General features: G+C 40.0%; 3 protein-coding genes across 7 annotated transcripts in view; 2 read left to right on the top strand and 1 right to left on the bottom strand.

Moving 5' to 3' along the window:
* LOC100136520 (synapsin-2) overlaps window positions 1-4,864 on the top strand; it is a 43,921-nt gene extending 39,057 nt beyond the window's left edge. The window contains exons 11-13 of the mRNA XM_014145457.3: window positions 150-210; window positions 3,502-3,907; window positions 4,092-4,864. Coding sequence (XP_014000932.2) covers window positions 150-210; window positions 3,502-3,907; window positions 4,092-4,224 — 600 coding nt within the window. The 3' untranslated portion in view covers window positions 4,225-4,864. The remainder of the gene's footprint in view (window positions 1-149; window positions 211-3,501; window positions 3,908-4,091) is intronic.
* Window positions 4,865-6,109: 1,245 nt separating this feature from the next.
* LOC100136393 (peroxisome proliferator activated receptor gamma) lies at window positions 6,110-12,946 on the top strand. 3 transcript variants are annotated; one of them, NM_001123546.1, is given in 10 exon segments: window positions 6,138-6,306; window positions 7,925-8,314; window positions 8,481-8,674; window positions 8,961-9,099; window positions 10,267-10,466; window positions 11,003-11,480; window positions 11,751-11,898; window positions 11,901-11,910; window positions 11,913-11,916; window positions 11,919-12,705. In NM_001123546.1, coding segments are annotated over 9 exon segments (1,557 nt in total). In that variant the 5' UTR covers window positions 6,138-6,306; window positions 7,925-8,010; the 3' UTR covers window positions 11,999-12,705.
* Window positions 12,947-16,166: 3,220 nt separating this feature from the next.
* The window catches only part of LOC106571905 (RAF proto-oncogene serine/threonine-protein kinase), a 35,508-nt gene continuing 33,996 nt past the window's right edge, over window positions 16,167-17,678 (bottom strand). For all 3 annotated transcript variants that reach the window (XM_014145455.3, XM_014145454.3, XM_045695924.2), the window contains one exon: window positions 16,167-17,678. This exon is cut by the window's right edge and continues 126 nt beyond it. In XM_014145455.3, the coding sequence (XP_014000930.2) occupies window positions 17,664-17,678 (15 nt within the window). In that variant the 3' untranslated portion in view covers window positions 16,167-17,663.

The following is a 17,678-nucleotide window of genomic DNA, read 5'->3' as shown; positions in this document are numbered from 1 at the left end:
AAAACCAATATTCCTGTTTAAAAAGTACGTTCTTTAAAGCAGAATTGTATCATAAGGACATAATGACTTCTGCATTAAAGAATGTTACTGTAGTGGACACTATTACTGTAGTGTCAATGGGAGTATCACTGTGTTTTGTGTGTTTGCAGAGTGGTGGCCAGAAGGACCTCGTGGTTGATCCCAAGACTGGCACTACACACCCTCCTCAAGGTTGTCTGCAGTACATTCTCGACTGTAATGGCGTTGCAGTGGGGCCAAAACCCGTCCAGGCCAACTGAGTAGCCCGCCAGAGAGGAAGTCTATCTAATATCGAAATGATGATGATATACATTAGCTGGACACAAAAGCAGGGAGGGTGTTGGGGAGAGACAGTAGACGAACTGAGATGTGGCTGGTATTAGTTTGGGCCAGAGTGTAGTGCTGGCCTGGACTGTGTTTTTCCTCTATGCAGTGTCAAGATGTACTGTTAACGTGTTTCCTTGTTGATTTAGTGTGCTTGTAACGGTCGCCTCTGTTTCTCTGTGGCCGTGGTTCTTTGGGGCTGTTGTTGACAGTGTAATAAGCAAATTGTGCCTACACTGAGTCCAGTGCTGCTGTGTGTGCCCAATGTTTGATTCAGTCATTATTCATTATTTGCCCTCCCTCTACCCCCCCAGCCCCCCCCCCCACCCCATTTTGGTGTGTACTTTTAGATATTGTTCAAACTGTGGTTTGTCGTGCAGTTTGACGTTTGTGTATATGTCAATATGTACATGTTGGTGCGTATGACTGTAGTGGTAATTATTTTCATACCTATACTAATATAATAGATATTTATTTTGGTTTTGCATGAATGATATTAAGGCAGGTAACAGTATGTTTCTTTTCCTTCTCATTCTGGATGTTTCTTTAGTGATACCACTATTATTCTTTAGATCCAAACTATGGTCCCTGTGATTTATGCCTTGTGAATGTGTCATAATAACAAATGCATATTGTATAAGTTATACAAAATAGATGTATGCATAAAAAAACAAATGTTAGAGCCAAGAAAGCTGATGAGTACCTGCATACATACAGCCAGATCACTGCTCTATAAACTTTCATTCCATGCGTTGTTTGAAAGGACATGATATTTAGATTTGTCTTTGTCCATTATTAGCAGATAGCTTACCCATGAAGATACTTCCATCAGTGAATGTTGCTATAACAACCAATGCTTAGAAAGACAGTTCTTTGACAGTTTTATAACCTGTCCCTATGCTCAGAACACAGCCATAGCTGTTTTCATGTGTATGAGGACAAGCATATTAGATAACTTACACAATTACAATAGACTACTGTAAAAAACAAAAATCCTGTTGTTTTTATGGTAACTTACTGGCAGACAGTTACCTGTAAGTTACTGTAAAAAAAAAAAGTACAGTATGTTACTGTACCTGGCTGCCAGTAAATTACTGTAAAAACAACAGGATGTTATATAGTGTACAATTTTTTTTGCCTAATAATACATATTTGACTCATTATCACGCAGCACATATAATCACAGTCCCCCACTGTAAATATATGGGATTGGTTTGTGGCAGCTGCAGTTGTGATCGTGAGAGGAGAGATTTTATGTGATAGAGTTAGAGAGTAACTAACTATGATATATTCAAACGCTCTCATTCATTCCAATAATTAATATTCATTAACATACTTACTCTAGAGGTTTGTCTGGCAACTAGTAAGATTCCAGTAACAACCGTTGCCTCTTTGGCCAATGATTAATGTATCAATCTTTTTTATATATATATATATATATATATATATATATATATATATATATATATATCTTTCAGGATGTAGTCAAATTAGTCCTGTCACTTTAAATTATGTTTTCAAGTCAAAAAACGAAACTGTGATTCAGTTAAATGGTCAACGTGTTACATAATATATCTGAAATATTAGGTATGAGGTTTCTGAATCTACCATACGCACACCGTCCGTGCAGAATATCAACAACCATATTGGTGTTGCCATGACAACAGTGATGGCGCTCTGTTTTGCAGTGATGATGTGCGTGGAGTTATGCTTATGTTACTGCCATTTAAGGATTCTTTGACATATTTGCCTTATACTCCTCTGTGTTAATGGAGAGTGCAATATATATGTTTTTAACTTTATATTCTTTATATTTTTATTACCAGATATTATTCCATAATTTATTCATACAGCTACATTCACAAGTGGGATACAAACATTTTTCCCATTAAAAACACCTGCATTAAGTAACAGTTAATAATGTAGAATCCATGCATGTCTCCTATTTGGTAAAATGGTCATTCTGTATAATTAATAATACAGCTATATCAACATCATTGTAAATGTGTGTCACATTCTAAAACACACTTTTGTTTGTTACTAACAGAATTGTACAAATGAACTATGTTAGCAAGCTCTATGTGCAATTTATTTTCCAACGTGTATGAAATGCCATTGTGTCTGTGCAGATAACCCAGAGAGTAACCCTGTAAAAAGCCTTACCTGTGGCTTTGTGTTTCGGTTTGTGGGGCAAACTGCCATGACTTTCCTATAAAAGGGAGGATAGAGTGGAGGTAACAAGGTCCTTAATAGTTGCATGGTGAGGTATTTGTTGTGTAACTAATTGATCAAAGGCGCTATTGTCAGTGGAAACTCAAAATCAGCCATCCTGCCCAGGTGAAACTCCTTTGTTGGCTTAGTTTTTCATACCGGCTGGGTTGCTTCTATTTGGGACCAGGGTTGCCCCCAACTGTTAAGTGTGGTCTCTTGGAACTAGTGTTGAATTGTTTGAAAGAATTCAGTACAGATAACAATACATTGTGGAAAAAAATTCCCCAACTGGATATTTTGCCCCTGTCACTGGCAATAAAGCTTCCTTTGCGGTATATGCTCAGTCTGTGTCGCCATATTTGTTATGGTTGTATAAAAAGACAATATCAACGAGCAAATCACCCTATATTGTGGCACTATGTACATACAGTAGCTAGAGAGACTCCTTAAAAATGTCAGTTTATAGAAATATATGTGGAGCAAGAAGATCAACAACAAACACAGGTGAAGCAAGGTCAGAAAACAATATCAATGTACTTATATTTTAAGACCCACTAATGATAGTTAAACTCTTTATCTAACATGTCATATTATTGAAGTGGAGAATCATTGAGCAAACTGATTGGTTGGTCAAAACCCCTCCATCTATACCCTCAAAGCATGTGCGCCCCACATTGCATTGCTTCTAATGCATGAGAGATAATGTATCTGCAGTATTGTAATATTGTATCCCCTCCTGCTTTGTGTGTCTTTATTTCGCAGCTTTTACTTCCTCCCTTGACCAGTGTCGATTTAGACTGTGTCTACTGTTTTTGTCAGATGGTTTGAGGGACAAAATTTCACGTACAACTGTGAAAAAATACAGACTCAAATTCAAAGACTTTCAATATCCTCTCTCCACAGCAAAAGTGTGATAATATCATAAAGTGTTTCTTGTACTAAAATTAGGGGGCCGGGTGGAACCCCAAAGTCCCAGGCCTGATCCAAAGTCAACTCCTAAAGCTTCTGCTAAGGACTCATGCCAGAGGCCTACCCCAACCACACAGCAGCCCCAGCCCCAGTCAGCGAGTCAGGGCAAGCCCAGACCAGGAGGCCTGAGGGCTCAACAAACACCTCCAGCACAGCCTGCCAAGCCTGCACCCCCAAGACAGCGCAACTCAGCGCCTCAGCTCCAACCCGAGTTCAAGGCACCTCCACAGGCCTCAGCCCTACCCCAGCCTGAGCCACTGGTCCAACCCCAAAATGAGCTAACGACTCAGGCACAACAGAAGGACCTGAGCCCTGAGCAGAGCCAGCCTCCAGTGGTAGAGCAGCCAACAGCAGAGGAAAAAGCACAGGCACATCCATCGCTGAAGTAAGAACACATTGGCAGCAACATTAAAAAAACATAGTTCCGACATAATTAAAAGGTTTATCGAAAAAGAAGAGCCCGTATCTAATAAATACAATGCTCTACAATCAGGTTGTGAGGTTATTTGTTCTGACAAAACCTTTGGCTTTCTACAGATTGTAATCAATTATTTTATTTTGTTTTCCAGTAAATCTCAGTCCCTGACCAATGCCTTTGGTCTGAAGGAAACATCCTTCTTTCGTACAGCCAGTGAAGACGTGGCCAAGGCCGAAACCATGCGCAACTTGAGGAAGTCTTTTGCAAGTCTGTTCTCTGACTAGACGCAGTGTGGGTTGAATAACCCTGCAACAGAGGGAATGAAAAATGAGGTACCGAAACCAGTCTCTGTGTCATCAACTTCACATAGTGTTACAGTAACCTCATTCCTGTTTATCTAGATACATACGTACTGTGCATGCTATATCATTACAGTACTACAATTAATGGTATGACTTCTTGAGATGCAAGTCGAGAGATGTAAAGTTTGTGTTGATCATGCAGTAGTGTGGGAATCACTGTTGGGCAGAAGAGCATCAAACCATCTGTATTGTGCATTTATGACTTTTGAATGTTGTAGCTTTATTGTAAATGTGTTTAATAGCTTCAATGTGTACGGTCTGACATTAGCATAAGGAGATTACAACACTCATTTAAAGTCTCTCCTATTTTGACATATGCTCTCAAATCACTAATTGACTAAACTAACTGCATGTTTCTACAGAGACGGGAATCCATAGCCATAATTTACTAATGCCTGGTTATCTGTGTCGACATAAACTGTTCAATCTGGAGTTCTATTTTAGTGGTATTGTTATAGGCATTTGGCTTTGTTTGTAGACATTATTGTTGACATGATTATATCCACTGATGGTTTCTGCAGTCCTACAACTCTTAATAAAGTTACCATGCATCAATAAGCAATGTGACTCTAGAGGGCCTACTCATTCTCTGCATTAGAAATGCAGATGTAACCCATGGAATTATATTTCTTGAGTTTAAAATTAATAGGTTACACTTGTATTATTAACCCCTAAAAAAGGCAACATATGTTTTGCTTAAAAGCACCAAATTGGTAATGATTGCAAAGCCTTTTGTAACCCAAGTAAGTGGTTTAAAATCCCTAAAATAAGCATATATTTGAAAAATGTCACACATTTATAGTCAAATATGATGTTTCAAAATACAGTCTCCATGAATTGTGTACAGATCCTTGAGACATGGGGCCGTGCATTATCATGCTGACACGAGGTGATGTCGGCGGATGAATGGCACGACAATGGGCCTTAGGATCTCGTCATGGTATCTCTGTGCATTCAAATTGCCATTGATAAAACGCAATTGTGTTCATTGTCCGTGGCTTATGCCTGCCCATATCATAACCCCACCGCCACCATTGGGTACTTGTTCACAATGTTGACATCAGCAAACCGCTCGCCCACGCGACTCCATACACGTGGTCTGTGGTTGAGACGCTGGTTGGACATACTGCCAAATTCTCTAAAATGAAGTTGGAGGCGGCTTATGGTAGTGAAATTAACATTGAATTCTCTGGCAACAGCTCTGGTGGACATTCCTGCAGTCATCATTGCACGCTCTCTCAGAACTTCCCACATCTGTGGCATTGTGTTGTGTGACAAACCTGCACATTTTAGAGTGGCGTTTTATTGTCCCCACCACAAGGTGCACCGTCTTGATATGCCACACCTGTCTGGTGTATGGATTATCTTGGCAAAGGAGAAATGCACACTAACAGGGATGTAAACAAATTTGTGCACAAAACTTGAGAGAAATACGCATTTCTTTGCATATTGAAAATCTTTTATTTCAGCTTATGAAACATAGGACAAACACTTTACATGTTGCATTTATATATTTTTTCAGGGTAATTTCTTGACAAAGTTAAATCATTTCAGAAGGATAAAACATTTGTTTAGAAATTATGACATTTCTTTTACCCATTTGTGTCAAAATGGACCCCTGATGGCCTATGGATTTCTGTGTACTGCTTCACACCTTATGAGAATCAAATAATCTCATTGTACTCTTCCAGCGTACCTATAAAATCAGATAATCACTCTTTGAGCAACAGGTTTGTCTCCAGTGTTCCGTGAAGTATGATTCCAAAGTCCGACCCGCAAATGGATGGGGGAAGGGAAGTATGCAGGCTGTAAACTGGGCGAGGGGAACTTCTGTCATTCAGATACTGGCCATATGACTCACATGCAACCTGCAGAGCCCTGGCCTATAATTCTGCAACAACGGGATCAAGAAAAAGGAAGAAAAATTGCGGAATATGTGAATGAAGCTGTACAAGTGCGTGGTGAAGCGTTATAAGGCTATTTTTGTATAGAAGACAAGGACAGGTAGGCTAGGCTATATCAGCCTTGAAAAATTCTGATACGTGAGAATGTAGACTGCTTGGCTCAGGCTAAAGGTGAACAAGTGAAACTGATGTCTGACAATGCTTTGCATAAACTGATACTGGTCTTAGATCGATCAAAGGCTTTAATTTATTTCATTTGACAATTTATCTAGACCTATTTGCATTGGCATAAAAAAAACATTGCTGGATTATAATACGGATTTACGGTGTGAATTTAAATGTTAACTTTGTCTGTAATTCAAACTAGAAAAAGGCTACTGTCAACTTTTGACAGTTTGACAAAGATGTCATTTATTTCAATTCATGTTACAATTTTATTTTATTGTATAATCGAGACCTCTATATGATCGCCATAATTCAGGTGTTTCCTAGTTTACCAACTTCTAACACACTAACTATTGAAATCAGTCCACTTTGGTAACTAGACTATTCCACAGGACATTGTCAGTCTTCTGTTTAGGTATGTGTAGATCATTTATCATCATTATGATGCACACGCGCACACACACACACACGTTTGTTATACTATCCTTGTGGGGACGACCAAACAATTGATTCCCATTCAAAATCCTATTTTCCATAACCCTGACCTTAACCCCTAACCCTTATTCCTAAACCTAACCCCTAACCCTAATTCTAACCCTAACCTTAATTGTAACCCTAAACCTAACCCCTAAGCCTAAAATATCCTTTTTCCTTGTAGATACTGGCAAAATGTCCTCACTGTTGGTTCCCACAAGGATAGTAAAACCAAAAAACACACACTTTTTATTGCACACAGCACAGGTTTGAGCATGTGCAAGACCTATTTGAGCCTGTTAGAGGTTGTAATTAGGTCTTGTCTATTAGAAAATAAAACTACTACAATGAGCATTTGATGCGTCACACTGAAAGCCTGGCCCTTTCCCCACAAATGTATAATCAAATTATGCATTGCCTCTTGATTTATGGCCAATGACACCCATTAAAGTTTTCTCATGACTTTTGAAAGACAATAGCTACATATAACAGAAAGGCAATTTATCATCCTACAATCAGAGATGTTTTATTGAATCATATCTCGATTTCTGCAGAGAGAGAGAGAGAGAGAAAGAGTAGTTAGACCTGTCTTTCTTTGAGTTGAAGAGGGCATGCCCATATTGACCTGTCTCTACTAATGCATCTAAAGATCTGTCTGTGCGTTCTGTAAAAGAGGAGAAATGTTATTAGTGTCTAAGATATTCTTACTGTCCCGCTGAAATCATACAGAAGGGTGAGTTTACTTACAGTGGAGCTGAGAGTTCCTACCAGGAGGCGGATTAGTTAGTTTTCACTATCTGTTAAGCACTACTGTAAGCTCAATGAAACCATTCCTAAATTGCATTCCTGTGTTTGCCCTGAATCTAATGTACAATACATAACCAGATCCATATCAGCGTGAATGTAGAATTAGTCCAGTTCAATTTCTTAGTTTTAACAGGCTAAAGTTACAGTACAGTTACAACGGCGGTGGTAATGAATGGTTTTCCTTTTCGGGTGTCTCCTTGATAGCTTTATTTATAGTGAATGGAGATAGTTATACTGTTGGATGACCTTTTTCTTTTAACACTGCTGTCTAGTGTCTTCTTATCCAGAGATGGTGGACACACGGAGAGCAGCGTGGTCCTTGCTGAGTTTTGGGCTGGGCACGTTGGACTTGGTAGAGATGGACAACAAGATGAATAGTTTTGACATGAAGACCCTATCGACGCTGGACTACCCTTATCTCCCCTCTCTAGAGTACAGCCACAACAGTCCCCACCACCACCACAGCCCAGACAGAAGCCACTCATGCAACCACAGCCCAGACAGAAGCCACTCATTTAACCACAGCCCAGACAGAAGCCACTCATTTAACCACAGCCCAGACAGAAACCACTCATTTAACCACAGCCCAGACAGAAGCCACTCATTTAACCACAGCCCAGACAGAAGCCACTCATACAACGACACATACAGCGTGTATCAAGGTAAGTCTACTGTAAGGGATTGTCAATAAATCTGTAATTTCCTACAACTAAAAGTGTAATAACTTAATTATCTATCCACATCAATTGAATGTTGTGTTAAAGCAATTGCCACACATTTTGAATGACACTCTTTCCTTTTGCCTTCGATGTTATGTATATTGTTTAGGTTCAGTAAACGATAAGCCCTTATCGCCTTCTCAGTCTAGCGACTGTAGCATTGTCAGCCTGTCCAGACCCCGGCCTCACTCCAATCCCCCTACTTACACAGACGCCAGCTCTCTGCTCAATATTGACTGTAGAGTGTGTGGGGACAAGGCCTCAGGCTTCCACTATGGCGTCCATGTCTGTGAGGGCTGCAAGGTAGGACTGAGACCTACCTCCTTTGGTTCTGTTGGCTTGTCAATATGTATGATTATTGTGAATGCTTGGAGGTATAGAAATGTCTTGCTATGTAACCTCCATGGGGCCATATTGGTAAGGACTTAACCCTGAAACATAAACACGCACCCTGGCACTTGGATTAATGTAAAGCTCATGGTTTTACATTGTTTACATTCCTTTCAACAACAAAAAATCCTGTAAAATAATTATAGCCAACTGCTGCTGTAGGATTCTACAATCAACATGTTCTCTGCCTTTCTCTCAGGGATTCTTCCGCAGAACCGTGCGGTTAAAACTGGTGTATGACCACTGTGATCTGCACTGTCGGATTCACAAAAAGAGCCGGAATAAGTGCCAGTACTGTCGCTTTCAGAAATGTCTGCTTGTGGGAATGTCACATGATGGTAAGCCACCACATTGTTATGTAAAAAAATCTACAAAGATTTGTAAGGGTCATGATTTGTCATACATGATAACGCCAAAGCTGTGCGTTATGTAGGGGTTTTTGGCTTCTCCAATTCCTTTTGCCTAAAGCTCATATAATTTTTTGCTTGTCTTGCGTTAAATTTGGAAGAGATAGAGAGCAACCATAAGCACATTCCTGTCCGTCTGTCTTAGCTGGTCACATGATGTGTTTGAACATTGCATTTGATGTGCTTTTAAATATAGCCTACTTATGTTGGGCAAATCAGATAAAAATGCAATTTCATCCTCTTTGTATGTCAGTGGTATGCAGTCAGACCACAATCTCAGCGACAGCTTGCTATTGGTGATTTATATGTTAGTTTGTATAACAGTGATCTTTGTACTCTTTTAGTACCTGTGATGGGATAACTGCTGGCAGACACACCAAAGCTCTCAGGAGATGTTGTCATGTCGTTCTGACGTTTCTTGTTTTTAATTTGTGTACTTGCTACTGCACTGTTAGAGCTGTTAGCGCAAGCATTTCACTGAACCTGCTATAACACCTGCAAATCTGTGTAAACTCAGATTTGATTTGTCATCAGTTGACATTGCTCGGTTACACAATATGTGCGCGCAACTTTGTCTCAGCTCATCCATATAATGGCGAGGAATTATCACATTTTTGTTCAGTTAAATATTTGTGGTGTAATCATTCATTAATTAAGACAGATAATGTGGCTATGACATAAAATGCTTAGACAGATGGGCTGGGCTCCAAATGGAGACCATGAGAACTATTGTAAAAGTTCATAAGTCCTTCTGCAACAGTATTTATTATACAATCACAATCTGAGTAACGCCCACTCACAAATGGGGTGACAGGGTTAGTTGTCCTATTTGATAACACTTATTTAATGTCAAGGGTGTTACACATATTCAGTATGAACTGTTTCAACAGCAGTTGTCTGTCTGAAAAGGGCCTTTAGACTTTGGAAAGTTTTCTACACAGTGGGATGAAGTATAGTCCTTCTTTAGCCAACCTATTTGTCATTGTCTTGTTTGGCCAGGCAGTGTTGTTAGCATTGTTCAATACAGAAAGCGTCTGACTGGCACCCAGGCTAGAATGTAATGCACTAACTGTAAACCTCCCTGATGCCCCCATGCAGCCATCCGCTTCGGCCGGATGCCCCAAGTGGAGAGAGAGAAGCTGCTGCAGGCTGAGTTTATGGATGTGGAACCCAGGAACCCAGAGTCAGCGGACCTGAGAGCCCTGTCCAGACAGTTGTGTCTGTCCTACCACAGACACTTTCCCCTGACCAAGAGCAAGGCCAAGGCCATCCTCTCTGGAAAGACCCACGGAAACTCAGTAAGGGCCCAATTGTTACTTGAGATACTGTACATGCACACACAGTGTTACATGAATTATGCATTGATGTCAATGGGAAATTTGTGAGATCAATCAGAACAGACCCATTGAAAGCCACTTCACCTCTCGCTCTCTCTCACACACACACTCAAACACACACACCAGACATTTGGTTCTATTTATTTGAATATCACAGTTTTTGGTAGATCCACTCTGTCCTGATTTACTGGTAGCAAAATATCAAAGTACTATAGGAAGCAGTAATATTGGGTCATGCCAGTTTGTCTAAGAGGAAATAACTAATAGACCGTTATTTATATTTTAGAGAAACAGATTGATTTTTGGTTCTCAAGGAAACAAACATAAAAGTCAGGATTTTAATTTCCCTTTTATTTCCTAGTTAGATTAACCCCTTGTGCACCAAGCAAGGTGCCTAATACTGAATCACTACTAAGTGCCAAGAGAATGAATGGCAATGGATGGAAATGCTTCTTCACATAGTTAATTACCGATAGGATGAATCTCTTTTCTTCCAGCCGTTTGTCATCCATGACATGAAGTCTCTGACGGCGGGTCAGTACTTTATAAACTGTAGACAGCTCCCAGTACTGGAGCGCCAGAGGTCCGTCCTGCCCCCTGAGGAGCCTGCTGAGGAGCTGGAGCTCTCCGTCTTCCGCCGCATCCAGTTCCGCTCCGCCGAGGCCGTACAAGAGGTCACAGAGTTCACCAAGAGCATCCCTGGGTTCACAGAGCTGGACATGAACGACCAGGTGATCCTGCTGAAGTATGGGGTCATCGAGGTCATGACAACCATGCTGGCGCCGCTCATGAACAAGGACGGCACACTGTTTGCCTACGGGCAGATCTTCATGACCCGAGAGTTCCTCAAGAGCCTGAGGAAGCCCTTCTGTGAGATGATGGAGCCCAAGTTTGAGTTTGCGGCAAAGTTCAACTTGCTGGAGCTGGACGATAGTGATATGGCGCTCTTCTTCGCCGTCATCATCCTCAGTGGAGGTGATTGTTTTTCAGTTTTACATTTATGCATTTATATGCAAGATCTGCAAGATTTGCTTTTTTATTGCTCAGAGATGACTTGACTGGGCTTGAGACCAAATATCACATAATGGTGTCCTCATTTCAATTGAACTTGGACTTTGCTCATCAGGTAGATCATTATAACTTCAGATCATTTGCTGTATACTGTTTGTCCAATCTTCCTCTATTTCCCTCTCCCACTCGCCACTCTCCGGTGACTAACCTTGACCATGTTGTACTCTACTCTAGACCGTCCAGGCCTGGTGAACGTGAAGCCCATCGAGGACCTCCAGGAGACAGTGCTGCAGGCCCTGGAGCTGCAGTTGAAGACCATCCACCCAGACTGCCCCCAGCTGTTCGCCAAGCTACTGCAGAAGATGACCGACCTGCGGCAGCTGGTGGCCAACCACGTCCGCCACATCCACCTGCTCAAGAAGCAGGAGCTGCAGATGTGTCTGCACCCCCTACTGCAGGAGATCATGAGAGACCTGTACTAAAGTAGTGGGGGACTCAGTTTAACAGCTATGAAGAAAAGAAGACTGCTCACTGTGATATATACAGTAGTACAGTATTATCCCAATTGTGATTACTATAACAATGAGTAGACCCTTATAGATCTTTAATTAGCCTGGTCCTAGACCTGTTTGTGCTTTAGTCAACTCCTCTGTGGCTTGTATGTCATAACAACAATAGTCACTGAGACCAGGCTATTCTTCATCAGGTTCTCAATGAAACCGACTGTCTGACTTCAGAAGTGACCTCCATGACAAGACACGCGCTGCCGCTCCGCTGAACCCTCTGTTTGATATTCAGTAAGGGGAAAGATTGGTTTCTCGGAAGGGTCTTTGAACTGTACCACATTGTGAATTATTCATTACAGAGCTTCTCACCATCTCGTTGTTGTTGCAGATATTCAGTCTTCTGCTGGGCTTTTTAATTAAAGAGATGAAAGGAGAAATACTTTTAATTGCAGGGCATTCATTGGAGCATTCTACAATAAAATAAAGCCTGGCTAAAGGTGTAATATATTGTGAAAACAACGTGTTATCTTAATACATTTTGTTAATGATACCGATTTGTAAGAATAACAATAATAACTTCATTTGTATAGCGCTGTATCATAAAATAATAAAATCAAAGTACTAAAAAAGAAAAAAGGAGAATGAAAAAATATAGCTAATTAAAATAATTTGTTATATACAGTACATTGAGTCTCCTTGTCTTTGAATCATTCTATAAGGGTTAGATGAATGTGAAAACATCTATTAGTTTCCATTTCCTCAACATGACCCTCTCTAAACATGTCAGTATATAATGGATCAATCTTTTTGCCTAACATAGTATATAACATGTACTACCATGGACAAATATCCTGAGTTATTTATAATGACCTGTATAAGCAATACTAAAATCCTCTCTAATAAATACATAAAAGTATAGTTCAATGTTGCCATCTGCTGGTGAATATATTGCACATTCTGTTGCTTGATGATGTTATGCAATGTCATGATATACCACTGTTGCTGACACATGGTGAAATGTTCCAGCACTTATGTTAGGGTGACTTGAATGACTTTATGATTATTGCTATACATAGTGTAGTTTATCTACAATGAGATATGGCATGGTTAAAATACTTTAGTTTAGTCAAAACATAATTGGGGAAATGGTACAATAGAGTGGTCCTTTGTAGCTCAGTTGGTAGAGCATGGCGTTTGTAACATTAGGGTAGTGGGTTTGATTCCAGGGAACACCCGTAATGAATCGGTATGTAAGTTGCTTTGGATGAAAGCATTTGCTCAATGACATATATTATATTGCTTCCGTGAACTAATATTGTGCATTACAGGAAGTAGACCTGCAGTACACACTTATCTACAGTGTTATAAGTGTCTATCTTTTGAATATTTATTTAAATGTAGATGCCAAAAAAACAGGATTTTGTATGCCTTGTCTCGTCTGTTTCTGTGTTCAGGCACCGGGAACATGCATTTTGATTGACAGCTTTTGTTTTGAGTGAATCCAGTCTTTATATGGTTCATCCTTGAGCTGTATTTGGTATTTGTTTGTATTGTTTGTTAGTTCTCCTTTCAGGGAACCAGGAAGGACATTAGCTCCAGGGATCAAACACCCTACTGGGCTTGACATGAGCTACTGTCAACCATGCCCACAGCTGTTTTCTGTCTCGGTGGACACCTGTGCTCTGCAGATTAGATGCTGTGTCTCCTCCAGCATGGCTCTGTGTACTGTGTCTGTGTTAGCGTGCATGTGTGTGTTTTTAAAGGGATATCTGCACATGGGTTGCACACGGGCTTTGTTGTATGTGCAAGAGGAAGACCTGTATACTTTTGTTTGTAGATATTGAATAATGTAGCCGACTTAAATCCCCCTGGATTTGCTACAGCACCCACTGTGTGAAGAGGTTGAATCTGCTGCATGTGTAAAAGCTACGTAGACAGCAACATGATCACAGCATGCCGCCAGGTGGAGCTCTTGTCACCATAGGGCCAGATCAGAGTTTGCTCTTTGTATTCTATTGCTTGTCTTATTTTTAGCAGTCTCTGTGGCCTGTCAGAAAGCAGAAATAGAACAGTTAAACACACAGATAGCAAAACTCCACAGAAATAGAAGCCAAGAGGCCAGCCGATAAAGAATGCTTTGGTCTTGCGTTTCACAACTTTCGATGACACCATGGCTATTTTTCCCTTCCCTTTTTTGAGACAAATGATTCAGAAAGATAAAATAAATCACATTACTAATTGCAAAAGCTAGCTAGCTGGAGCAATGGCCAGGTAAGTAACGCTGGAGTCACACCGCTTTTACTTTGAAACCGCTAGAACACGTTTCCTACGGCAGCCCTTCCTTACTACGCCCCCACCGTGTCTGTTCATTAATTCAATCTTGTGGACGACATAGAAAATTCATTAACGTAATCAAAATGATTATCCGTCTTCGTTGTTTAAGTTTGGATACTGATTGAACAAAGCGTACACGGATCCTAACGCTTATGCCGTGTCACCAATCTATGGAGCGATTTCAGTGCCAACATAAATTGTATTTGAATTCCATAATTTAGAATGTGTATTTGGATATTGAATTTGAATGAAATACTTTGATGTACAATAATGTGTGATGCACAAATGTAATCATTGTATTCATAAATTGAACTTTTCATGATTTTAAATTGAATTGAATGAACATACAAATTCAATATTTATATGTTGAGTTTCAATATGGTAAATATTGAAATCATTGTCTGTTTATCAAGTTGATCAAAGTTTTATATATTCAACTTCTCAGATGCATTCAGATTCAGCTTCTCTAAATTCAGATTCCAAACCAGAGACAACATCCTGGTACATTACCAGCCAGGAAATATAGAGAACAGATCAAATCAAATGCTGTCTTGGTAAACGGAAGCTTCTGGTGGGTTCTGAAGCCAATGTGGCATGTTGAATTTTTTTCTTCCTATGGTCTGAATACTTATGTAAATAAAGTATTTCTGTTTTTAATTTTTAATAAATTAGCAAAAAATCTTAAAACCTGTTTTTGTTTTGTCATTATGGAGTATTGTGTGTAGTTTTATGAGGAAAACATTTAATTTAATCAATTTTAGAATCAGGCTGTAACGTAACAAAATGTGTAAAAAGTCAAGGGGTCTGAATATTTTCCGAATGCACTGTATACAAAAACAATAGAAAATCGAATCTGAATGCATCTGAGAAGTTGAATATATGAAAGATTGATCAACTTGAAAATATAGTTTGTAAACTTAAACTTGTAGACAATGAATGCAATATTTACCATATTGAAACTGAATGAATAAATATTGAATTTGAATGTTCAATAAATCGCAATATTCATTCAATAAAGTTTCAAATCATGAAATACAAGTAAAATGTATGAATTCAATAAACAGTATGTGCATTACAAATAAATAAAACATGTTTTATTCAAATTCAATATCTAGATACAAATTCAACATTTAATTCAAATACTATTTCTGCTGGCACTGAAATCGTTCCATATCAAATCCCCTCAGTTAGGTCTGATAACCAACTGAGATGCTGGCTGGGCTGACTGAGGCCAGGCTAGATTAAAAAAACAGAGACATCATTATAGAACACAAAAACATAATGTCTATGACTGCATTAGTTGTGTGGATGTTTATAGGGCAGTTTAGCACATAAGAAGACACTTCAACTAAAGTGTTACCCAATAGCTTTGTTGAGATGTGTTATCATTTAATCCCATCTCTCCACCAAGTGTGTCTTTCTCCTGTCTCAGGTAGGCTGTTTTTCCAGTGGGCTTGCCAATAGCTGTGGAGCACCTAGTGCCATTGCCCAATGGCGGAATCTCCTAGTGGCGTGTCTGGACTGGATCCACGGTGTGATTGCACCACACAGCTACTGCAACAGCAAACATTGCACCCAGCCACAAAGTCTTGCACATGTATGGGATCCTACTGAGAGGCAGTGCACAGAGAGAGGCAGCAGGGAGTTTAATGGTGGAGATCAGTGTCTCAACATCTGGAACCGTTAAGATTAAAACAAGCACTTGAGAGCAGACAAAATAAGTGTCAGCTAACCATCTGAGGCCCCACTAGTCAGCAACTTTTGCCAGTCAGTAGCAACAAAGAATGGAAGGTTTTGAACACTTCTGCAATTTAGTTAAACTTAATTTTATTAAAATAACCTGGAATAAACAACATTCTCACCACGTTTACAATAAAATGTTTAACCTCCTGAAAGAGACATGGCAGACAAAATGCTAATTAGATGTAAAATATTTTTCTACATATTAAAGAGAACTGCCTAATATCCAGCTTGTGATGGTTTATCCAAAGAGAAGGCTGATTCAAATGTGTAGGTAACTACTGATAAGAACTCTCAGCAAAGCCATTAACCAATCACATGGACCGTAGAAATAGTCATCGCTTTAGTTAAAATGTGCACAAAAAAAAAAGTCTTCCTCAATCACTCATGCGTGACAGACTGACAAACTATATTTTTCCAGAATAAAAAAAAAAAGAATTAAAGCATGAAGATGAAGACACTGATAATCATTTAATATCTCTATCTGATTTAAGACAATGTACAATCAAATAATCCTAAGAAAACCAAGGATTGCATCACACTGTTTTTTTTAATAAGAATCATCCTAGGTGAGGTTGTGCAGGGTCTTTGTCTAGGCTTCATCTCCTCTTCAGGGAGGTCAGCTTAGAGAAACTATTCTTCATAATAAACCAAGGCAGTCAGTCCCTGTCAGTCAGACAGAAAGGTGTGCTTCACAGCACAGAGATAAGAGAGCTATTTACTGCTCTCTCGCATGCAGTTCCTTCAATGTCTCTGCCTCACTAATCTAACATAGCAGGCGTAAAAAAAACACCTGAGCAACGTTTTTCTTTCTGGTCCTGACGAGAAAAAAAAAAACTGTCGGGGGAGGTTCTCTTCTGCACTGTTTAACCAATCCACTAAATGTGGAGGAGGAGTTAAGATGGAGTGTCGCCTTGTTAACGCCCAAAAGCATTACATTACATTTATCATCAATGGCACACACAGATTTTTCACCTTTTCAACTCTGGGATTCAATCTGGCAACCGTTTGGTTACTGGCCCAACACTCTAACCATTTGACCACGTGCGCAGCAAACAAAGTAGAAGCGGAAGTCGTGTCACAGGCGCTCTTTCCATTTCCCTTGAAAACCGGATGCATTCCCGACCCACAGAGGGTGCTGCGTCACTGTCCCCAGGTAGGTGTGCTTTCTTTCCCATATTTCACTAACTGCATTGCCACTCTGTCCGTTGCACCCATATTAGCCATGGGGAAAAGTAGGCCTCTGATTAAACCTATAAATGGGCATTCATTTCCTTCACTGCCAATCACCTTCTCCAAACCAATGGGTCGTTCTTCTCTGCTCTCTACACCAAAACCTTCACTGGCACAGCTCAGTCAGTGACTGAAATCCCATATTGATCCCATTCACTGTCACCTTTCCTCACAGTCAGTCCTCTTCCTCTTTGCTGTAGATATTCAGTCTGTGTGTGAGCGTGTGTGTGTCTGCGTGTGTGTGTCTGCGTGTGTGTGTCTGTGCACGCTCATGCACACGTGTGTATGTTTTGGAACAGGAGCAGGTAGGAGGGGCAGGTTGGGTGCTGTAATTCTAGAACACAGGCAG

The sequence above is a fragment of the Salmo salar genome, chromosome 15 (genome assembly GCF_965601325.2).
Source record: "Salmo salar chromosome 15, fSalSal1, whole genome shotgun sequence".
NCBI classification, from domain to species: domain Eukaryota; kingdom Metazoa; phylum Chordata; class Actinopteri; order Salmoniformes; family Salmonidae; genus Salmo; species Salmo salar.
This window is presented reverse-complemented; position numbering and strand designations above follow the sequence as displayed.

Bases quoted from the DNA above. Each gene is read 5' to 3' on its own strand.
- LOC100136393 (XM_014145412.3), top strand. The intron at 8,315-8,480 runs GTAAGTCTACTG...TATATTGTTTAG, and splicing joins CACATACAGCGTGTATCAAG to GTTCAGTAAACGATAAGCCC. The intron at 9,100-10,266 runs GTAAGCCACCAC...GCCCCCATGCAG, and splicing joins TGTGGGAATGTCACATGATG to CCATCCGCTTCGGCCGGATG.